Source organism: Anastrepha obliqua, chromosome 5 (assembly GCF_027943255.1).
Source record: "Anastrepha obliqua isolate idAnaObli1 chromosome 5, idAnaObli1_1.0, whole genome shotgun sequence".
Classification (NCBI taxonomy): domain Eukaryota; kingdom Metazoa; phylum Arthropoda; class Insecta; order Diptera; family Tephritidae; genus Anastrepha; species Anastrepha obliqua.
In genome coordinates, this window is record NC_072896.1 from 40,872,365 (window position 1) to 40,896,277 (window position 23,913).

Sequence of the window (23,913 nt, forward strand, 5' to 3'; positions counted from 1 at the left end):
TTACATTCACAGTTCTTTTTCATGCCTATTGCGAGTGTCGACTAGTAATCCTTATTTGGGACGAGCTATCACGGCCCCTTCTTTTTACTCAAAATTGTCACAAACTAGATTCACAAATCCATATGTAAACAATTTGGTGTAAACAAAACATACTTTTGACAATAAGAATCAACCAGGCGAAAATCTCAGCTGTTCTGGTAAGACTATAACTTTAAATTCGCCTGGAGTGAATATGAAGCACTCATGGCGAATCTACACCAGGTGAGTTCGCTATAGCACCTGATGTTTTTTTCTTACGATCTGCTGCCCTACTAATTTTTTGCTACCTCTCACTGAAATTTTTGGCAATCAAAAAAAAAAAAAAAAATAGTAATAAAATACATTGCTGTTGCCCTAGTACAATTACATATATGAAATCACCTAATAATATTTACTTAGCAAAACTTTGCGTCAATCTTACCAACGCGAATTGAGGGTCTATGGTGGCGCCATTAAAAAGAAGTTACTTTATTTTTCGCGATTTTAACAAGAGTGACGGTAGTTTCTTTCCCAATATGAAACAAACAAAAGGAGGAGAAATAACATGTTTGTGAAAATTCAGTGAAAGGCCTTGTAATGAAGGGGAAGAGCCCCGATTTAAATTGCGAAAGCACAAATTAATATAAAGCCAAATGCATTTTTTTTGCGTTTTTGTGCGGAAGACGCCGTGGTAAGAAAGTATGTGTGCGTTCTTGTGTTTGGTTGTTTCCATTGCTTTCGCCTACTCTTCTTATTCGCATACAAGTAATTCCCCTTCCTTTTGCTTGTTTATTCATGGGCTTTTACGACACAGCGAATTCGGAAGGCGCAATCTCTTACTCTATCATTATTGTGTTTAGGTATTCAAAACGAAGCGCTTCGAAAATGCAAACAAGTGAAGCGAATGGAAATATTCTGCGGAGCAGTTACTTTAATCCTTAGAGTACGGAGTGGGGGACTTTAGGGTCTCAAGATTCGTTTTTCTTTAATAACTTCGTTAAATATTTTTTTCTACCTTTTTTCTTTTAGGTGGTTGAGTTTTATTTTAAATCATGTATAAAAACTTATCGTTTTTTTAATTTACTAACAGTCTTTGTAATATTAATATGCCAACTTATAAACAAAACATTTTTTGTGTGGGGGACTTTAGTTATAAAATAGACTCCGTACTCTAAGGGTTAAATCTTTAGCTGTGCAAGAAAGTACTGAAAAATCTTGCTCTTAGTTTTAATACCTGTACTACCATACAAAATAAGAAACAAATACAGCTTTAAGGGTAAGCTACAAAACTTATTGAATATCAATAATACAATACATTGTTCAAAGAATTTAAAAAAAAAAAAACATTTCAACACAATGCAATAATATATTTTTCTTGTTAGATATATTTTTTTTTAATTTTGGGTAGTTTTCAGGGTCTATACAAAATAGACGAAATAGTTAATTTTTTAAATAAATCGTAGAGTATTGATATAAAAACCAGGAACATTTAAATTGATTGGGCAATCTTTATTATTTTTGTGTAGAAGCATTAATTTTATTGGCACCATTTATATATTTTTAAAGGTAATCCCTTTTAAATGTTGGTATCCGTAGACACCAATTTCGAATGACTCGCTGGGGGACTTCGGTCGGTATCTCGCAAATAACTTTAGTAATGTTGGCTTTGAATGCCTCAATCGAGGCCAGTTTATCCACATACACCCTACAAATAAAAGTCCAAAGGTGTTATATCACACGATCTTGTATTTAGTATTTAGTAGTCAAAAATCCTATTAAGAAATTGGGAAAAGTACCTCCAATTTGATCACCCATTATATTATGTATTTAAATGTCTCTTACACCCTTTCTGAGTGTTTGCCCGAGCTCGTCTTTGTATTTCAGAAGATTAGTGAAATTATTAGAGAGATTAATAAAATTAAATAAGTGACTATTTCCTATGGGAATTCAATTGGAACTTTAAAAATAAAATAAAATGTAGGTGTCTCATTTTTGGCCATATACAAAATTTAAGGACTGGCATCAATCAGCCACCCAAAAGTACATCCATATGTTATATTATATATTTGTGTAAACTAAGTACGGAATATTAATATACAAGTGAGAATATTAATACATTCTAATAACTAGAGATCCAATCCATGTTTTATGTTTTTGTTGACGTAACTGTCTCAGATTCGACGTAACAATTTCCAGTAAGTTTTGTGGGATGAACATAGGTAACGCCAGCAAGATCTCTTGCATAAGGTGGCACGCCATTAGTTTGCAAATAGTAGTCACCAGATATGCTTAAAAATAAACCAATTACATAAGTTTATTTGATTCTTTTAGCGATATGTATACTTCGTGGGACAGTCATGACCCATGACAACTCTGTGATCCTCATTTTCTATGTATTTGCCATTTTTGAAATCCGTCCAGTTTATTGCTTTGACAGCAAAAAATTGTTCCGAAAATTCATTTTTCACGCTTTCAGCCCAAAACCACCATGACCTGCGGTGACTGCATAAATCTGAAAATAGTAGAAGAGAAAATGTTTGTTGAAAATCTGTATTGGTGAAATAAAACAGAGAAGAAACTTATTCCTAAATAAGCTAAATTTACAGTCGTTGATAGATATTCTTGGTATTAAATTCAGCTAGACTTAGATCAATGACGACAATTTTCAATGCAGCAATGCGGGTTAGTTTTCTAATAATAAGAAAATGGAGAAAAAAAGTTATTTGTTAAAATTATCATTGTTCATTTTTGATACTAGGTGATAAAAAAAAAAATTAAATTAAATTAAATAAAACTCTTTCACAAAAAAAAATAAATATTGTTGCTAACACATCATGGTCTTATTAGGACAACCACGTTGTACAATGGTTAGGTCATATTTTGGTTGTTTAACCTCCTACTAAATAAAATCTCGCGGTTCAAGGATTCCCTTGCATCATATTTACGTGTAACTCTAGTTGACTCTTGTTTGTAGATTTTCAGCTAAAAAATATTAGCAATGTTTTTGCTGGAAGAAAATGTATTTCAAAATGACATTACATTCTCCCTCTTTTTGCATTCGTGATAACTACTAAAGGGTGTTTTTTTTAGAGGTTAGGTTTTCAAGATGAAATAAAACGTATATAATTTAATGTTATGGCCAAGAATTTAGCTTTATTATAAAGATAAGGGTTTGCCATTATGTTTTAAAAATGATTTCGGGTAAGTGGCCGCCGCGGCTGGCTCGAATAAATTTCAGCCGAGAGGCCCAATTTTCGACCACTTTTTGCAGCAATTGGGGCCGTATGTCAGCAATAACGCGCCGAATATTCTCTTCCAAGACGTCAATCGTCTCGGGCTAATCTGCGTAGACAAGCGACTTCACATTGCCCCACAAGAAATAGTCCAGCGGTGTTATATCGCACGATCTTGGAGGCCACGCCACAGGTCCACGGCGCGAGATAATGCGCTCACCAAAAGTTTCCTTCAATAAATCGATTGTTGCAATTCAGGCACGAAAAAGTCATTAATCATGGCTCTATAGCGCTCTCCATTGACTGTAACATTATGGCCGGCTTCATTTTTAAAGAAATATGGACCAATGATTCCCTCTGCCCATAGAGCACACCAAACAGTGACTTTTTGAGGATGTAACGGCGTCTCAGCAATGGCTTGTGGATTATGTTCACTCCAAATGCGACAATTTTGCTTATTGACATACCCATTCAACCAAAAGTGAGCTTCATCGCTGAACAAAATTTTCTTGTGATGCGTCGCGCGAACCGAACCATTATTTTCGTAATAAATTTGAACGATTTGCAAACGTTGTTCAGGTGTAAGTCTATTCATTATGAAATGGCAAACCAAACTGAGCATAAATCAAGTGCAGCTGTCAAAAAGACCATCTACGAAAAAAGTAGTGCCAACTTGAAAACCTAACCTCTAAAAAAACACCCTTTATTTTCGCAAAACACAATGTCCCTTTTCCGAGGTAAGTTTTGTCGTTCCTTTCTCTGCTACCACCAGCTGGTACTGCACCGAACACTTTCAAAGCCGAAGCGTTTGTATCCATTCGAACGACATGACCCAGCCCACGAAGCCGCTGGATCTTTATTTGCTGCACTCCCTATGGCGCCGTAAAAGTCATGCGGCTCATTGTTCCATCGCTTTCGATACTCGCCGTCGCTTACGCGCAAAGGCCCAAAAATCTTCTCCAAGCTTCTGCGTCATACGGTAGGACGGGCATGATGGGAGGACTGTACTATTCAAATGCCTACTTAGTCCAAAGTAGCACTTGTTGGCAAGGAAGATTCTTCGCTGGATTTCAAGGCTGATATTGTTATCGGTGTTAATGTTGGTTCCTACATTATCGAAGTCTCTTACAACCTCGAAATCATAACTGTCAACAGTGACGTGGGTGCCGATACGCGTTTGTTTGATGACAGGAGGTACTTCGTTTTGCGTTTGTAAATGAAACTAAAGCACTGGCCACTATGGTGTTGGCTATTGGTCTAAAATGGGCAGCGTGACTTTATTCTTAATTTACGTCTAGAAACATAATGAGGTATGCGTCGTGATGTTTTTCCACAAATGGAGAGACCTATAGTTTTAAGCGGAGTCCCAACGATAAATGGTTATTTATGAGGAGCTTTTTCATGGCAGAAGAGATGGTGGAGATTTGCCATTGGCTTCCGAGGGGTGACCGCTATTAGAAAAACGTTTTCTATAAATTTGCTGTTTCATGTACGGAGATGCGAACCTACGCTCTAACGAATGTGACTCACACATCAACTCACTCGGCTACGGCGGCCACCGACAAATGCTTTAGAAAAATCAAAGGGACAAAAAAGAGTTAAGTCACTACTGTCAAACTGTATTCTTACGTCATCAGTTCAGTGGCGATATTATTTGTAGCGATGGGAATAATCAGAGTCCTTTTCCACTCCGTTGGAAAACACGAAATTTTGAAGCAGTGGTTGATTATATGTGTAAATGTACTAAGAATAAATGGAAGCACTAATTTCACAAACTTCAAGGATATCCCATCCTAACCAATGACATTAGATTTGTCGTTCATAATGGATATCAAAACGTCTGCTTCAGTTAACCCATGAAATTAAATTGAATATTTTATTTCGATGCAACTTGACTAATGAAGTTCTAAGCTTCGTAGCTTTTGTTGGCGTTATAAAAAAACAGTTCTTAAGAATGGCAGGGTGAATTTTACTCTCAGTTTTATGTTTTCCATGAAGATTAAAGTTTTTCAAATTGAACTATAAATCCTTTGATGGGCTTAACTTGGTGCTGGAGCACAACCACTTCGCTTGTCTTGCACTGCTGGGGTAGGTAAGGTAGCTTTGTTTCGAGCAATTTCGCATTGCGACTAAGCGAAGTCAGTGTTGGTTCTTTTCCATTTAGTACTTAACCTATTACGAGTTTTTATGGCTCAACTGACCTTACTATTATATAAAGGACAATACCTATTCCTAACCCGAACAATACGTAGAGGGTTATCGGCATCAAGTTAATAAGTTAGGGTTTTATTTAAAAAGTACGGTTTCCCATTTACCCTCTCTGATAACCAACATAGGTATGTTATATCTCACGCAACATTTGATAGATTTTCATACAGTTCATTAACATTTACAGGCTTGAAATCACTAAACACAGCAGTAATACATAGTACTAGGTCAAGGCTTGAGGTTATAATGAGGCCTGATAAACTAGAATTCGAATAGGACGTGTATCTTGTTGGTACAAATTTTTTTAATTATAGCAAGGCCTACACTGGCGGAAGAGTCAATTATAAGAAGATTTACATTGAAGCCACCACATATAGCAAAACGCAAGTACACCACCAAATACCCAGATAACTCAACAAAAAACGAGTGTAGCATGGGAGTTGTACACACAGGCTACAGTACTTTTTCTACATTGTCTGAAATTTAAGCAATAATACGTACTCAATAAATATTAATAATAACACCTTTGCCATTACCGAACCTTTTATAATTGAATCATGGCTGTAAAATATCGTTTGCTACAAAATAAACTACAAAAAATAATGTTGAATATGGTTGGAACCTAAGAGTCGATTCAAAAATGGAAAAATGGTATTTTCTCGATATTTTTCAGGCCCTAGATGCAGATGCCCGTCCTCACGTATGTGTGTCGCAGAAGCTTGGACTATGACAGCATCTATTGAGGCGTCGCTTGGAGTGCTGTTAGAGAAAGATTCTGCGGAAGGTTTTTAACCTTTGTACGTTAGCGAATAGATACAAACGATTCGGCTGTGAAAGTATTCGATGCGGTACCAGCTGGTGGTAGCACAGAAAGAGGAAGACCTCCTCTATGTTGGAAAGATGTTGTCCAACTAGCGCCGGTTAGCACGAGAAAGTGAGGCTAAAATCACGTAAGCTGTTATCGCGCCAATCAAAAAGAAGAAGAAGAGAATATGCAGTTTCAGCGGCTGCCGTAGCCGAATGGGTTAGTGCGTGACTACCATTCGGAAGTGCACAGGTTAGAAACTCCGGGAACGAAACATCATCTGCCGGCGGGGTAAAGCTGTGGGACCCTCCATTTTGAAAAACATCAAGCCACACACCACAAATAGGAGAACGAGCTCGGCCAAATAACCAAAAAGGGTAACATAATTACAACGACTGACGGTGGTACCCAAATTTGCGAACACATAAATATGTTAAAAAAATATCCATATATTTGGGGGTGGTTTGAATCTATGAATGATAAAAAAATAATATTTTCTCAACATTTTCCATATCTTAAGACACTACATGCAGTTTTTCAAATCAGTTTGCTATCATTTGTTTTCTTCTAGTCAATACCTATAATTTTTCAGAAGACAGGTAAATCAACTTTTAATTGAAATACGCGATATAGAAAGGCGAATCTGTTAACGGTGGTACCAGTATACCAGCTGATTAAAAACATTCCCTAAACTAAATTCACAATATTCATGAGACTATAAAATCCGTTTTGGAGCTAAACCAGAAAAGCCGAAATGGAGTTTTGCTCATTTTGATAAGTACTACGAAAATGTTGCACTGGGTAATGTATAAGTACAATCATGGTAAGTGCGATTATTTTAAATAACAAATCTTACCGTTATCTGTAAGTAGTTTATAATTTCTTCTAGGACAACCGGGTTGTAGTGTAGTACCACCGTTAGGCCAAAAATCTGCCGTACCAGTGCTTACAGGTGCTCCGTAAATCCAAGCATCCGTATGAATTACGTCCACAAACTCGGCGTCATGCTTGCTTAAATGATTTGAAAACGATCCATAGAATAAAGGAAATGCAGGATCTAGGGCTGAAATTCTTGCAAAAAAAATAAAATTTACAATAAATGTCAAGGACAAGAAAGAAAGTAAATAAATTCAACGGTTCATTATAAAGATGTATAAAGAATGTGGTAAAGTTGCATATGAGCACACGAGCATACGCAATTTCTCGATCTCTGTTTATAAAAATATGTACATATGTATGTCAAAAAATTCTGAATCTGTGGTTTACTAAACTTTGTCTTAGCTTTCTATATTCATTATTACTGAGTTCGTGCTAGATCAAGTAAAGTACATTTCGTGCTTTGTAACACATGTCATAAATCTTTATTAACGTACACACTAATAGAGCCGTGTGGTTTTTGTTATTATAAAATATGAAATCTGTTTTATTTCAAGTAAAGCTACATACATATGTACATACTTGCATAGTTATACGTTTCTAATTTAAAAAAGTAAACACAACGATTTCTGGAGTAAACAAAAAGTTCAAACAGGCCCGTGCGCATACCCTCAGATTTAGGGGGGGTTCCAACTTTTGTTGCAGTCTGATATAACTTTGCTTGTGTTTATAAATTTATCACACAGTACACACTAAAGTCACAGTTTTGGATATGATGAATCATTGATTGGTGATAAATAAAGTACGAACGCTAAATGTGTATTAAATTAGTGACGAATTAAACTAAAATTGCGAATACTCGGCCAATTATTATCGATCAATCGATCAGCTTTTTTCAAGGCAGATTGAATATACTCGAGCGCTGCCGGCAAGCCGATCGAAATATTAATTTTTGGAGATTAAGCGATATAAATAAACAAAAGTTCAAATTCCCTACTCCGAAATTTCATTTGCAAAAAATAGGCAAGGAAATTTGAGTTTTCGGCAATTTTTCGACAAAGTCGTTCTCAGGGTATAAACATATGGTATACGGATCATCACATCAATCGGGCCATAATTGACCGAGTTTTGACAATTTATTTATCAACTCATCGGGCCGAGGGCAAATTGCGATGTATTGAGTATTTCAAAATTTCTTTGGGAAAAATTATAATACTTATAATAATGTTTCATCTACATACTTTTGAGAAATTTGTCTTCAAGGAAGGCAATTTTTTTTTCAAAAAATGTTGTGTCATTTCTTAAAGTAATTATAAAAAATGAGATTTTGCATAATTATTTCTTCTCTGTGCCATCATCTGCACAGGAATACAACATATGTATCTTATATATGTACATATATTATGATTGGCAGCAATACTAGAAAACAATTCAATAAATATTATATATTGATCGAAATTAAATATTTTTCGGGACTGTTAGCAATACAGATTTGTATAATCTAATTAAAATTACATTGAACCCTGGTCATGTAAGTCTATTATTGCGACAAACTCAGTACACCTCGGAGAGGACTGATTACATTGCCCCGACGTTAACATTCACAGGAATTTTGCTAATATCTTTCCATCTCAGGAGGAATGCAGTAAGGCATTCTCACTATGCAACTTCTTAGAACTGAAAATACTGTACATCTTCCTAATATCTGCAGTGTATTCCAAGCGGAAGTACTGCCAATTGGGTAAGCTTGTAGGTTACTAATTGCAGATTTTCTTTCAAAGGATTTCTTTCGGATAGCCAGCTGCAAGTAGGAATAACCTTATCCCCTAAAGTGAGAACCCTAACGTTACCTTAATCTGGGCCCGCAACATCGGAACATTGAAGGTAACGAAAAAGCAGATGAACTGGCAAGAGGTATATCTGCCATTAATAACATTGAAGGATCTGGATTCACCCCACTGGGTGCAATCAAGAATACAATTTTCTCAAAATACCTCCGAATCGCGGATTCTAGATGGCGAGACCAGAAGACATGCAAAATTAGCAGAACGTTATGGCCCACCTACAACCTGAAACAGATGTCAACATTGATAAACATGAAACGGCGGGACGCCTGGAGGCTCATGGTGGTCGTAACTGGCTTTTGGTCTGTCGGCAAACAAGCAGCGAAAATGGGCATCAATCACAACACACACTGTCACAGCTGTAAACAACCAGAGAAAAAGGAAACGATTTTCCATCTCCTCTGTGAATGCCCTGCCTTATGGAAGGAGAGAATGTCAACCCTGGGCAAACCACTGTTCGAGAGTCTCGAACTCTTTGTCGGACTTAGACGTCAACAATTTAATAAGGTACATGTCTTAAGATGTTTTGTCTTTGCACTCTCATATGTATTAAAAAAAATTGTATTAGAGCAAAGCAGAAACATTTTTTTGTTTTTAAACTACCGTTATCACCTTAAAGAGATTAGCCTAGACTCCACAAAATAATACAGCTGAAATTACATACAACATTTCCCTGCGTAATTATTTTCTTATTCAAACCACTTAAAATTTTGATTATGATATACAACTTTACAACATCATATGAATTTATAGAGCATACATGTATGTATATATATATGGTAAATATATCTATACATATATATGTATATGCATACACACGTTTATATAAACTGTGAACATTTGATAATACCACTTAAATTGATTTGATGCTTTCCGAATATTAATGACTTCTTGAACAACCGTCTTAAGACAAGTTGAATTGCATTACAAAATTCTTCGATGAAAGAATCAAAAATTAAAATTTATTGATCTATTAGCAAGCATTGTTGATCAAATAAGTTGTTTTGCCTAAAGTCCACAGATTTTTATATTCTGAGCAAAATACCTTGGAACTTTTTTCTTTTTGCCGCTACGTCTGTACACTTCTCTGCCAATTATACCAGCCATTTGACCTCCAAGTGAATGGCCCACCAAATGGAGTTTGTTTATATCTAAGCCCAACTCAAACATGGCAACCAAGGTTCTCGCAAGAACTGATCCAAGCTTTGAATTCAGTTAGAATTGTTAAAAACAAAAATGATACGAAGTTATATATAAGGATTAAGTTTTTGAGTACCCCGATATTACCTGTTTACAATTGATGACAGCATCGAAAAGGTAATTGCCGTTGGCCAATTCTCCCCAATCCAATACAATAAGATTGACATCGTTCCGTTGGAGATAGGCATCGACAATTACGTGCACACTCTCAATATCCGCGTCTTCTAGGTAGCCATGCAAATATATTACGGTATTCTTTGTTTTTGAGAAATTTGAATCTTCCAGTAGTGATTTGTAGTCATCCAGAGCAAAAATATCGCTGTCGGCATAGGTCGGTCTGAAATATAAATGCACATTTCTGTATTCCCTAATATTTAATTAATTTAATAAAATTTAGTTTGGGCTGGCCGCTAATTTTTTAAATCAAACAAATTCATATAAGATGAGAGCTATAGCTTGTAACAGTAGACGGAATCAGATGGAAATTTGATCTTAACGATTTATGTGATTAAAATTTTCTTTGTAATAGGTACATTAGGCCGGGTCGATTTGTGGAGAGGCAAAAAAATTGCCCATTTCTCTGTGAAAATCATATTCTAGGGATCAAAATAAGTAACGTTGCCGAAGGAACCATACCTCTAAAACGAATTCTGATGTCCCCCAATTTGGGTAACTCACTTAAATTAATTTTTTCATTTACATATGTTCTGACTAAATAAATTTCTTAAGGGGTTAGGTGGGTTACAGAGGTTCAAAAAAAGGATATTTTTACTATTTTTTTTTTAATATATACAATCATATATTTTATTTAAACAATTCAGCATATCAAAGATACATATTTAAACAGTATTTTGTGAAATTTTTATTTAAAAATTCCGAAAACTCAGCCGTTGGTACCTCATCTCCCTTAACGTCTCACAAAAAAATGCTCTTGCCGTGGACAGCATAACTCATTATTGGTTCATTTAAAATCAAAAAACCAAAAATATTTCGTTAGTACATGGATAAATCTCGTTACTGGACGAAGGAAAAAAAAATAAAATTTAATTTGAATTTTTGACAGACTTTGAACAAAAAAACACATTTTTTGGTCAAATTTTCGTCATGTGTTGGCTCGAAAAAATTAGTTGTAATAAAAATAAAAAAAAATCCTTCGTTCAATAACTTGATAATGTTATTCCAAAGATGTGTGCAAAATTTGAACAAAATCGCTTCATAACTTTTCGAGAAATCGTGTCCACCGACTTAAAAAATCGAGTTTTGAGATAAACGCGTATACCTGCGAAACTCTGCACTGACATGGCCTGATGGGCGGAACTTCTGAAGGGTCTATCTCGTAGAATTTTACTCGGATCAATTTGAAATTTTAGGAGAATATTTTAAACATATTATACTATTTAGTAAGACAAAAAAAAAAAAATCGATTTTTGGAAATTTTCAAACCCACCTAACCCCTTAAGAGAAAAAATAAGTATTATTACCATATAAATAAATAATAAATATTTTTATAAATAAATAAAAATAAAGAAAAACCATAGCCATTTAGCTGATTTTTTCATGTAAAAGCCAAAAATGGTGATATTTTTAAATTGGGGGACATCAGAATTCGTTTTAGAGGTATGGTTCCTTCGGCAAAGTTTCTTATTTTGATCCCTAGAATACGATTTTCACAGAGCAATGAGCGATTTTTAAATCGACCCGCCCTAAGGTACATACATATTTTTTTATTAAATTGTTATAAATTCTTAAACACATTCCATTCAATTATAATTACTATCAAGTAATATTTTCCGACAGGAAATACCTAAGTAAACTGGAAGACAGTTGACCGAAATTTACATCTGTTGGCCGCCCGTTCAAATTTCTGGAGCAAGATTATGAGTTTTTTGCGTTTAAGTCTCTGGAATTGCTCATCTGAGCCGCAGGGTTGGTATGTTTTTCGAGCCTTTTGGTATAAGTTGCAGCATATTGTTACACAACTTCAGATACCCACGTAATTCTGAGGTCAGTATTGTGAAAAGCAATTGGATAGAGTGAGTAAGAGCAATAACGACATGTACATATAGCAAGTCGCGGAAACATGTTATTTTTCCTACGGCCAGAGCAAAAGTAACCTGCAAAATAATATTCGAACCAGAGCAAGAAAACTGATTGAACCCGCGTTTACTAACGGGTACCTGTCTCGCAAGGTAGTTTATAAAGTTTTCGAATTAACTGTGCCATAAGCAGTACACTCAGATTCCCAATATCAGGGAGTAAGATACATGTGAGGAGGCGCAATTTCGATGGGTAAACCTCTCACCACTGGCCGCCGTAGCCGAATGGGTTGGTGCGTGATTACCAATCGGAATTCACAGAGACGTCGTTGGTTCGAATCTCGGTGAAAGCAAAATTAATAAAAACATTTTTCTAATAGCGGTCGCTCTCGGCAATGGCAAACCTCCGAGTGTATTTATGCCATGAAAAAGCTCCTCATAAAAATATCTGCCGTTCGGAGTCGGCTTGAAACTGTAGGTCCTTCCATTTTGTGGAACAACATCAAGACGCACACCACAAATAGGAGGAGGAGCTCGGCCAAACACCTAACAGAAGTGTACGTGCCAATTATTTATTTTATTTTTATTTAAACCACTCAATTATGAGAGTTATCGACGAATTGCAACTGCAAAAAGCACGTATGAGCGAAATAACTAATTTCAATTGGAATAAAAAACACTGAGATGCATGTACTAATAAGTTTAATTGATTCAATCGTTTTATAAATTATATATTAAATGATTTGTTATGGAATAGACGATAAAGGCAATGTGATATATATAATTTTTACAGAGGCTGAAATTCACTTAATTTTTATCCGGAGGAGATTTTACAATATTTAAATGAATTATAGAACACTAAATATATGTAATATTGAACATATTTCATTAATTTTCATAATAATTCTTCAACCTCTAACAGAACAGGAACAAAAGCTCAAATTTATTACACAAACTTCGTCACATACGTTAGGTGATTTTTACAAACACACAAATGCATAAGACTTGTTTAATTTATATTTATATAAAGGAGTATTTGGATCGACCAGACACTGAGAAAGAGTGAGGACAAGTTGTTAAACAGGACCTGTGTTGGCAGACATATGTATGTAGAAATGAAATCTCTCGGACTAATAGGGAATGAATTGAATATGCTCCAAATAGGAGATAAAGGAACCTATACCAATATATGTATTTAAAATTTATTTTATTTTAACGGCTGTTGGATTCCATCAAATGACACTCCCACCATTAAGAGTTAATCGATTGTTTAAATGTTTTTAATATTATATTTAGAGGCCATTGGTTGTCAATTACATTTTGTTGATGCCTTGAGTAAGATCTTTCTAATATAAAGACCATCACCAACTACCTATTACCAAGTCTTCACCTCATTAAATATTGAGTCGGGGAATAAGTTCATGGTGTTTTTATATTTTCTTTTATTTTACAACGATTTGTTTGCTGTTTAGTAAAGGGTCTTTTTTCTGCTCTATAAAACTATGTTAATAATATTTTTGAGTTATTTAATTTTTTATTATTGTAGTTTTGAGGCTTAGAAATGGAATACCCAAGAGGCAAAAATCAACATTTTCGATATCTGCTCTTCTTCCGACTTCGCCGGACGGAAAGCCTTCTGAATTCAATGTAGAACGTCTCAAATCACTTTTGAAGGAGAATGGTCGCCAAATTGGAGAACGGTCAGAATTGGCGGTAAAATAAAAGTTGCCTTCAAATTGCTTCTCACCATCTCGCCCGCCCACGAGCAACACGCGGTTATTGTTGTTGTTGTTGTAGCATCATAACCATTCCCCATGCATATACGAGGAATGCTGCTGAAGTGACAGTCCTTGGGTGGATATAACCGACTCTCGTGGGAACGAGCAACATGCGGTCATAAACAGAGCTTTTTGTAGCGAAGCGCCACGAGAGATGAGAAATTGTGTCTATACATCAACATGAAGCATGAATGGGTGGCTCCCGGAGTTACGCCAAAGCCGAGAGGCAAGCCGGATCTTCATCTAAAGAAGATCATGATATGTGTTTGGTGGGATTGGGAGAGTATAGTGCACTGGGAAATGCTCGAAAAGAATGCCACGGTCAACATGAAGCTCTACATTGCCCAGCTACACCACGGAATGAGGATATTCGACTAAAAAGACCTGATCGACATGGTCAAACCATACTCCTTAACGCAACGCCAGGCCTCATGTTGCACAAGTCGTCAAAGCCGCACTCGGTATTCTCCGGACCTTGTACCGACCGATTACTATCTTTTCTTGTGAAATCATATGAAGCTCCCTGAGAACCAAAGAGGCCCTTAAAAACTGGCTCAACAACTTCTTTGACACCAAACCAGGCGATTTTTGGTGGAACGGGATCAACTAATTGGTGGGGAGGTCGGAAGGGGTTGTAAACAGCAACAGCGAATATATGATTAATTAACTTATTGATATAATTTTTTGTTTAAATAAAAGTCTTCGGTAAAAACGCTACGAATTTATTCCCTAACCCAATCCCATTTTTTTGTGGTATTTCCATTTAGAGCAGATCGGAGGAGGCGAATCTTTAGAGATTCTTCTGCGCCGACGGGCCCAAGATTCCACTCTGAATCCGTACAATGGCCCTAATCAATGCGCCTTACAGACACAACATATTGCAAGCAGAATTGATAGCGATCAGGGAAAGCTGCAAGACCATTTCTGACATAATGCAAGCCGGAGCCAGATGGCTATCTTCATGGATAGTCAGGTTGCTATGATGGGGGTAAATTTAATCAACATAACTTCCAAACTTGTAATTCAGTGTATAGAGGATGTCAAATCGATCAGCCAATGGCTCGATATCACTCTAGTATGGGTTCCAGGTCGCATGAATGTCGAGGGTAAGGACTAAGGCGGAACTAGAACTAGAGTTTCGCTATTGAATCATTGCACGTAGACGATGAAAGGGACCTGACTATGCCATGACCTGACTATAACGTATCAAAGATCGAACAACTAGGTGCGGTCAACAGAATATCTGAAGACTAGCCGAGGTTTACACTGGAAGTTAGGGAGCACGCGACTAGATTAAACAACCCTATATGCTGTAGTTGTGGAAGCTTTGCAATTGTCCGGCGCTTGGCAAACTAATCCTTAACTTTTTTCTTTTCTTTCTAGACACAACGGAGTGGCTATAGGAAATAACACTGTGGCATTAGATATTTCCCATTTCAGGAAGCAAAGCCACTCAAGTAGCATGTCTTGGTTATTGCAATACTTGCCACAGTTTTATATGGAAATCGAATATAATTTTAGTTTTACAGTAGGGCAAATCTTAATTGTAGCACGAATATGAGGAACTGTAAAGAGGTTAATTGAAATACAGCAAAAAAAAGGTCATATGCATGTACCGATTAAAGCGGCGATGTTAAATGTGAGGAAAAATCGACATACCCGGATATTTAGAATGGCAGTCAATCTTTCTTAGCATTGTGACAAAAAACAAAAATAATGATGAAATGATAGAGAGAAAAATATTTGATTTCATATAAACTTAATGGAAAATATAACAGTTCTTCCTAAATTAAGAAAAATGTTTATTTTATGAGCTAGTGAACTAGCTAGTACTTGTAAATCATGCATGCATAGGATTATAGTAAATGTTCGTACCCGTAAAAAAGTATAAATTTAGCAATTGTCAGATCAGCATGGGCCGATTTTAAACCCATCAATAATCCTGAAAATAGAGAGGAAAAATGTTTTTTTATTTTTCATATTTGTAAATATATTTGTTTGAATTCATAATAGAGAAGCACACATAGTGTGCACAATGATAAATAATTCGAATGCTTTTATATGTATCTCCATCATCACCCTTTTTTGTGTATCTATATTTTCGAATACACTAATTGAAATATGTTGCATTTTGTTTTTCCGAAATATCTATCTACAGTTCACTTGATTAGAGGCAATAATTTTTACCGAATAAAATGGTAAAATGTGAAAAGCGATCGTTTTTTAAGCATTCAATGTGTTTGGTTGAAAACTTCTTAGTTCTAATAAAACGGGAAGGCAGAACGGTTTAACAGATCGCGAAAAAGGACAAATCGATATCTTGACCTAAGCGAGTTTTTCAAATCGCCAAATTGTCAAAAAGTTGAGTCAAATATGATTATCGGAAGATTGCACAAACTGTAAATCTTCCGATAGGCTGATAAATTTTGCGGCACTGTGTAAGGGATTTTTCGAAGGACATGCCCAGATGTTGTTTTAAAACAACAGCTTTCGCTATTTATATTCAAAATACTGCTCTTATCAATTATATGTGAAAAATAACATCATCACCACCATGAGTACGTCTACAGGTGAAATCCTCCGAGAATGTCGAGATATCGATGATTGAAGATTGTTCAACAACACTTCGCGCTACCGCAGCAATATTCTCAACAGAATATCCAGTTTTTGATCTGCCATCTGAATTTCTATCTTCGACGGAACCAGTTTCTTGAAATTTTTTCACCAACCTTTGAATTGTCGACTCATTCAGGCGATTATTTCCATCAAAAAAATTACAAATTTTGCGATATGTTGTTCTTAAAGATCGACTCTTTTCATAATAAGTTTCAATAATTTTAACACGTTGATCCATCGTGTAAAATTGTACATCTGACTCAGGCCCGACGAGAGGGGGGGCATCGGGTACTTTTCCCCCAGGCCTGGAGTTTTCAGAGGGGCCCGGACTTGAGATTATACGTATTTATATGAATTAGACATCATTGGAAAGGGCCCGCATTTGCAATTTTCCCCCGGGGCCCGGATATGCTCTCTATGGCCCTGATCTGACTACATGGCAAATGATTTATAGTGTATGTTATATGAGCTGGAAATATTTATGGGCATGTAAGCCATATAATATTAATATGAAATGTACCAAAATGTACCTCCGACTTTTTTAAATATTTTCTAAATAAAACCAAATATGCACCCCTTATGCTTAATTTTTTATTGACTTATTTTATTATAATAAAATTTCGACTAGTTTTTGTTAAATGTCCATTAGAACTGAAGAATTGTTCTCAGTTCCTTAATATTGTTTGAACATTCCCATTAGGGAATTAAGGGGGGCAGCTCCTCCAGCACTTTCAAATTTTCCATATTTTTTTTATACTTTAAAAATTCATTTACAATCTAAAGAATATCTTTTCAATGTTTCAAGCTTAATAGAAAGTCTAAAAAGTCAGTGAAGTGATGAGCGTCGAACGAAAACTTTAATCGCGTTTTTCTCGAAATACGTTTTTTTCCGCGCCGTCCAATAGAACTCAAAAAGTAATCAAGATATCAACTTAAAATAATACCAGGATATTCTTTAACATATAATATTAGCCTTAGCATAAACTTTTTATATTAACAAAACAAACTAAAAATATTGTTTTGATCAATTTATTTCTAAAAAAGTGAAATTTTTTTTCTTTTTCACTTCAAACTTTCATTTTTTTTCGTTAAAAATAGGAAAGCGCAAAGTGGAATAACTTATTTTAATGAAAAATTTTTGTCTGGTTGCTTTCAGTTGACTACAAGGCTGTACAGTCCACGGCGCAAATTAAAGGAGCCACGTTTGAGCAGCTGTAGCGCCGCTATATTTTTTTTCAAAAAAATCTTTGTATAATCATTTAAGCATGAATATTAATATGCAATTTTTAAGATAATAAATACTCTAAGTTTATCGCAAAAAATAATTCAAAGCATCTTACGAAACTTAGTCGATCAAAGCTAACGAAGTATTTTCGTTGACATATTTCGAGAGACCTAGTTTCCGCATTATACCTTCTGCTGAAATATGAACGAGACGTTATCAATAAAACGGTCCGCGGATGACATATGGAAAAAATAAATTTTTTGTTTTTTGGTAGGACTGTTATAAGCTTACATGGAAAATTTTAGCGTGATATGTCATACAGTTTGTTTTCTGTGCTACTGTAAACAAGTCAAGCTCGAGTCTGTTCTTCGAATTCTCTTTTATGACTTCAATTGTCTCAAAATGTTTTCCACGGAACGGCAACTTGAGCTTGGGAAACAGGAAAAAGTCACATGGAGCCATATCAGGCGAATACGGTGCTTGCGGAATGATATTAACATTATTTTTGTTCAAATAATCACGAACAAGACACAATTCCTTCCTTTTAAGACGAATGTTCTCGCGCAAACGCTTTAAAACGTCTAAATAATATTTAGCGTTAACCGATCGGTCTTGCGGAAGGAACTCCGAGTGCACCACACCTTCGTAATCGAAAAAAACAGTCAGCATAACCTTAATTTTTGAGCGACTTTGGCGTGGTTTTTTGGGTTGATGTACGGCCCTTTTTGAACGATTTGTACCACTGGAAAACACGTGCACGCGATAGAGCAGAGTCCGCATAGGTTGTCTGCAACATTTTTAAGGCGTCTGAAGCCGAAATTTTGTTGGAATAACAAAATTTCAAACAAATTCTTTGTTCAACTTGAATTTCCATCGTTAAATTCGAAGACCAAACTCGAGCTTGACTTGTTTACAGTAGCACAGAAAACAAACTATGTGACATATCACGCTGAAATTTTCCATGTAAGCTTATAACAGTCCTACCAAAAAACAAAAAATTTAATTATTTTTGTCATCCGCGGACCGTTTTATTGATAACGTCTCGTTCATATTTGAGTAGAAGCTATAGTACATAAGCGGTATATGTCCAGTCAACATCATCAAAAGCTTCAATTCGGAGTATAGAATCGTCGTTAAGCCATCTTGCCGTATTGGACGTTACCGCATACTTATCAAATGACGAAGAAGCAAAGTAAAAGTGCAGTTTTGGGCCTGTTGGTAGAAGTGATGACAGACATTAAATTGGAAGGGTTTGTTTATTGATTGATAATGCAAAGCTGTCTCGCGAAGGATTAAAAGTCGTACAATGACTGCAGGAAAGAAAAAGGAAATCAATTAAATTTTTGCTTAAAAAATAGAGTTGATGAAGGAAGTGGTGCTGTAATAACAGATCTCTGCCCCAGCAATTACTAAATATATGTATGAAAAGAAACTTTTTATGTACGGCGGTTCTAATATAAAAAGAAAAGTTTTAGGTGTAAACTCCATGGACTCCGAAACTTCAGTATACCTCCACTGTTTTCTAATGTAGCAGACTTAGCATTTGCTTACAGGAAGCTGGTAAAATACTTCAAGAAATCGGATCTGCAACATGCGTGCAAACATTATTGAAAAGTTGTTGTTACATATACGGGGAATGTTGCTAAGGAGACAGTCCTTGGATGCATATAAATCCGGGTCGTTCCGGTTACGTAGAACCGACTGTCTTGGGAACGATTATTGAAAAGTCACAAAGTAGCTTCTTCTTCTTCTTTATTGGTGCGATAACCGCTTAAGCGCTAAATAGGTACAAACCGGCATCAGTTGGAAACATCAAGTGAAGTCAAATCCTTCTCCACTTGATTTTTCAAACGCAGAAGAGGTCTTCTTCTTCCTCTGCTCCCGCCAGCTGGTACCGAACGACATGACCCAGCCAACGAAACCGCTGGACCTTTAGTATTCGCTGCTCTATGTCTATGTCTCATACAGCTCATTCTTCCATCGCCTGGGATACTCGCCATCACTAACATGCAAAGGTCCAAAAACCTTCCGCAGAATCTTTCTTTTAAACACTCCAAGCCAAGCCTAACCGGATGTTGTCATAGTCCAAGATTCTGCGCCATACGTTAGGACGGGCATGATGAGAGCCTTGTAGAGTGTTAGTTTAGTTCGTCGAGAGAGGACTTTACTTCCAATTGCCTACGTAGTCCAAAGAAGGATTTGTTCGCAAGAGAGATTCTCCGTGGGATTTCAAGGTTGATATTGTTATACGTGTTAACGCTTCTTCCTAGATAAACCTCGAAATCATAACTGTCAACAGTAATGTGGGTGCCGCTACGCGAGTACGGCGAATGTTTGTTCGATGAGAGGAGGTACTTCGTTTTGTCCTCATCGACCACCAGACCCATTCGCTTTCCTTCTTTATTCGGTTTGGAAAAGGAAATTGTACCTGAGCGATTAAGTTCTGCGGCTCGCACGATCTTTTCCAGCATCAGGTTGAGGAAGTCACACGGCAGCAGGGGTGACTTGTCTGGAACCTCGACGGTATCAACGAGGCTATGCAACGTCATTTTGCATATCCGTGTTAGTTTTACGGGGGTACCAATTCAGAAATCCCGGAATATAGGCCACTGCTGTCGATTGCATCTTTAAAATCGACAAAAAGATAGTGTGGGTCGATTCTCCTTTCATGGTTACTTTCCAAGACTTGGCGTATTGTGAATAAATATATAAATATATGAATATACATAATTCTTTAGTAGAGTTGAGTCATTCGCAATTCGTAAACTGAAAAAACTTAAACGCCTAATGATAAGAAAGAATGCCCGGGTAAGATGAGTAGGCAGAACATAAAATTTGGATATTGCGCTCTGAAGGCGAGCTGGGTGAATACATAAAAGGTGTCTCCTATGCTTTCTTTAATTGTTTGGTTGATGAATATTTTGTTTTATTATTTAATAGGTTTTTCGTTTTTTATTTAACAGAAATACATATGCACATACATACATACAAACTCTAAGCCTTATGATTACAAAAACCAAATATTATACTATACATTCATAGGCGCAGACACAATGGCATGATTCGTTAGTCGCGGCGACGCTGAAGAGTCTGAAACATTGTATATAGTAGGCCGGGTCGATTTGTGGGGAGGCAAAAAAATTGCCACCATTCATTCACCCATTGTTCTTGGGAGGATGTCCCGTTTTTGGCCTTTACATGAAAAAATCAACTAAATGGCTATGTTTTTTCTTTATTTTTATTTATTTATAATAATATTTATTATTTATTTATAATAATATCTATTTTTTCTCTTAAGAAATTTATTTAGTCAGAACATATGTAAATGAAAAAATTAATTTATGTGAGTTATAGAAAAGAAACTAAAAAGTTCGACCCAAATTGGGGGACATCAGAATTCGTTTTAGAGGTATGGTTCCTTCGGCAAAGTTTCTTATTTTGATCCCTAGAATACGATTTTCACAGAGCAATGAGCGATTTTTAAATCGACCCGCCCTAGTATATAGTATTACAACACATACAAGTTCATTCATAAGCAGAAGTATATTTCTTAAAGGAAAGTACGTTCATTCATAAAATGCGAACAGCACCTGAACCGCCCACTTGCCAATTTACATATGTATGTGGACGAAGATAAAAAATCTAAATCTAAAATTGAAGAAATCATAGGAGATTGACCGAAAATTCCTATTGCCGCGAAATGAATAACCGTGATCTTTTTGCTATGTCAAATACCTGCCGCTGCCTATGTAAACTCATATATACATACATATGAATGTCGGTTTTTATATGGGTACGTGCGAGGGAAATATTGTCGCAGTGAATGGTTTTTGTTTAGTTGTTATATGCCAAGTGCGCGTAGAAGCATATATTCAAAGTTAATTTATGTGAGCGCATTCTGTTCTGTTCTGTTTTTTCGTTCACATAAGAATGATCTTTGGATGCTATTTCGAATATTGCAAAGATAACGTAATGTTTGTGCTAGCAATTTTCATATCAAATTGATAACTAGTTATGAATTGAAATACAATATAATATAATTTTTTTTCAATTTTATTAAATAAAGGGCATATATTTTTATTAACATTTATAGATTAATACAAATATGTACATATGCATATGTATCATAAGTATAAAATTATCTACTTCTATAAAATCATATTCATTAAAAGTATTTTTTAAAGCACTTACGGGTTTGCGAACTTAGCATAAAGAAGCATTTTAAAATTGTTTGTTTTCTAGGTTAATCTCCGGCTAAACTGATTTTGGCGGATTTTTCACTGAATGGTGGAGGACTATTCAAAAGTTATTAAAAATTTCAAAAAGCACTGGGTATTGGAGTAAAGGAAGGGCTAAATATCTACGCCTTGTGTTGGATGGGAAGCTAAATTGGGGGCATACAGTTGCAGAAAGTCAAAAGGGGAGATGTAGATCTGCGGGCAAAATATTTCGCTAGCAGTGCGGCAAACATGGTTTACGCCCACGGTAAGACCCTCACTAGCATTTCCGAGCTTCCCGGACTGGTGGACTGCCATCACAATGTTCACTACCTACTAAACTGAATATGTAAGACGGGGCGAGTCCATCCAAGTATGCACAGATGGCTCAAATCTCGAGCGTATGGTTGGCGAGGGTGTATATTCCGAACATCTGCGGATCTCCTTTGGCTACCCGGCTACTGCAGTGTTTTTCAGGCTGAACTGATGGCAATAATAAGAGCCATGACATTGGTAATGTGTAATGACCTGGGATTGCCATCGATAGCCAGGTGGCGATGAAATCCTAAATAAAGCAGTCGAAAACCTCTAAGACAGCCATGAAATGCCGCACATGTCTTAACGAGATAGCCCAAAAGTAATATGGGTTCCTGGTCACTGCAATATTGAGGGGACTGCAGGGCCGATAAACTAGCGAGACTTGACACCAACACAAGAAGGCTAATTTCGTGCGGGCACATGACTTCTGTAGAAGCTGTCTAAATGAAGAAGAGGAAGATACGATTTTGCACCTTGTAGTCCACTGTACTTCTCCACCCAGATGCACATTTACTATTTTAGATAGACAATTTTTCAATGTACTAGAAGATCTTAGCCCGGTGGAAACTTGCGACCTTCTAAAGCTTCTGAATGATTTACATTGGTTTTAGGAGGGGTAAGGACTCCATCACAATGATCTATACACCTGAGTGTGTTCCAAGTGACAGCCACTACAACCCAACCTAACTTAAGATTGATATTGGTAAGTAATCATAATTTAACTCATTAATATGTTACATATGTATATAAATTTTTATTCTTACTTGACTTTATTTTGACACCTTTAAACATGTTGGCTGAAAAAAAATAAAAAACAAAAGTTTAGAACTTAAAATATATTTATAGCATGCAAGTAGTTTTATATTAGCCATAATCAAAATGGTTCATTTAATATTTAGATGAATTATACTCATAATAAAAATAAATATTATTTTTTGGCGCCTTCTTTCGGGAAACTACAATAATTTTGATTTTTGCGAGAAAAAGCCTTAGTTTGGGGGAAAAAAATCCATACAGGGCCCCACATTCATAAATATTTTAAATTTGAAGATGATTATTAAGTAAATATTTACATTTTTGTATTTTTTTATAAGTTATTTCACAAGTTATTAAAATTGAAGGTTAAAAAACTACATAAATAATTCAGCAAAAATAAAAAATACCTTATTTTCGTATAAACTAAACAACACGCAAAAAAAACAGATTTTATTTCTTACAGAAGTATTTTGCTTTTGTCCAGTAGTGGTATATAAATATAGTGGTATTTATTGCAAATAAAAGTAAAATATACAAAATTTGATAATCACTTATTCTAATATTAGAAAAGGTCCTAATAAAAAAAGTATGTGCCTTTCTCAATCGAAAAAACCTTTTCTATATTCTCTTAATTTTGAACAGCGCGCCAGAAATGTGCCATGTTTTCAAGGTCAAATTATGATTCACGAAAAATCTGGCCCAAGCCCCCATAGGTACATAGCACCACCACTGCACTCACCGTCATAAACGCCCAGATAAACCGCGGGCATAACCAAAACCGCC

At 35.9% G+C, this 23,913-nt stretch overlaps 1 protein-coding gene across 2 annotated transcripts in view; it reads right to left on the reverse strand.

Annotated features, from left to right (window-relative positions):
• Positions 1–2,046: 2,046 nt before the first annotated feature.
• The window catches only part of LOC129247543 (lipase member H-A), a 32,569-nt gene continuing 10,702 nt past the window's right edge, over positions 2,047–23,913 (reverse strand). Inside the window, exons 2-8 of one of the 2 annotated variants that reach the window (XM_054886698.1) lie at positions 23,139–23,171; positions 15,874–15,940; positions 10,272–10,521; positions 10,030–10,187; positions 7,121–7,335; positions 2,362–2,530; positions 2,047–2,306 (exon numbers count right to left, since the gene is read on the reverse strand). In XM_054886698.1, the coding sequence (XP_054742673.1) occupies positions 2,165–2,306; positions 2,362–2,530; positions 7,121–7,335; positions 10,030–10,187; positions 10,272–10,521; positions 15,874–15,940; positions 23,139–23,166 (1,029 nt within the window). In that variant the 5' untranslated portion in view covers positions 23,167–23,171 and the 3' untranslated portion in view covers positions 2,047–2,164. Of the gene's footprint in view, positions 2,307–2,361; positions 2,531–7,120; positions 7,336–10,029; positions 10,188–10,271; positions 10,522–15,831; positions 15,941–23,138; positions 23,172–23,913 lie in introns of those variants that run through there. The other variant, XM_054886699.1, reaches the window with a different exon arrangement.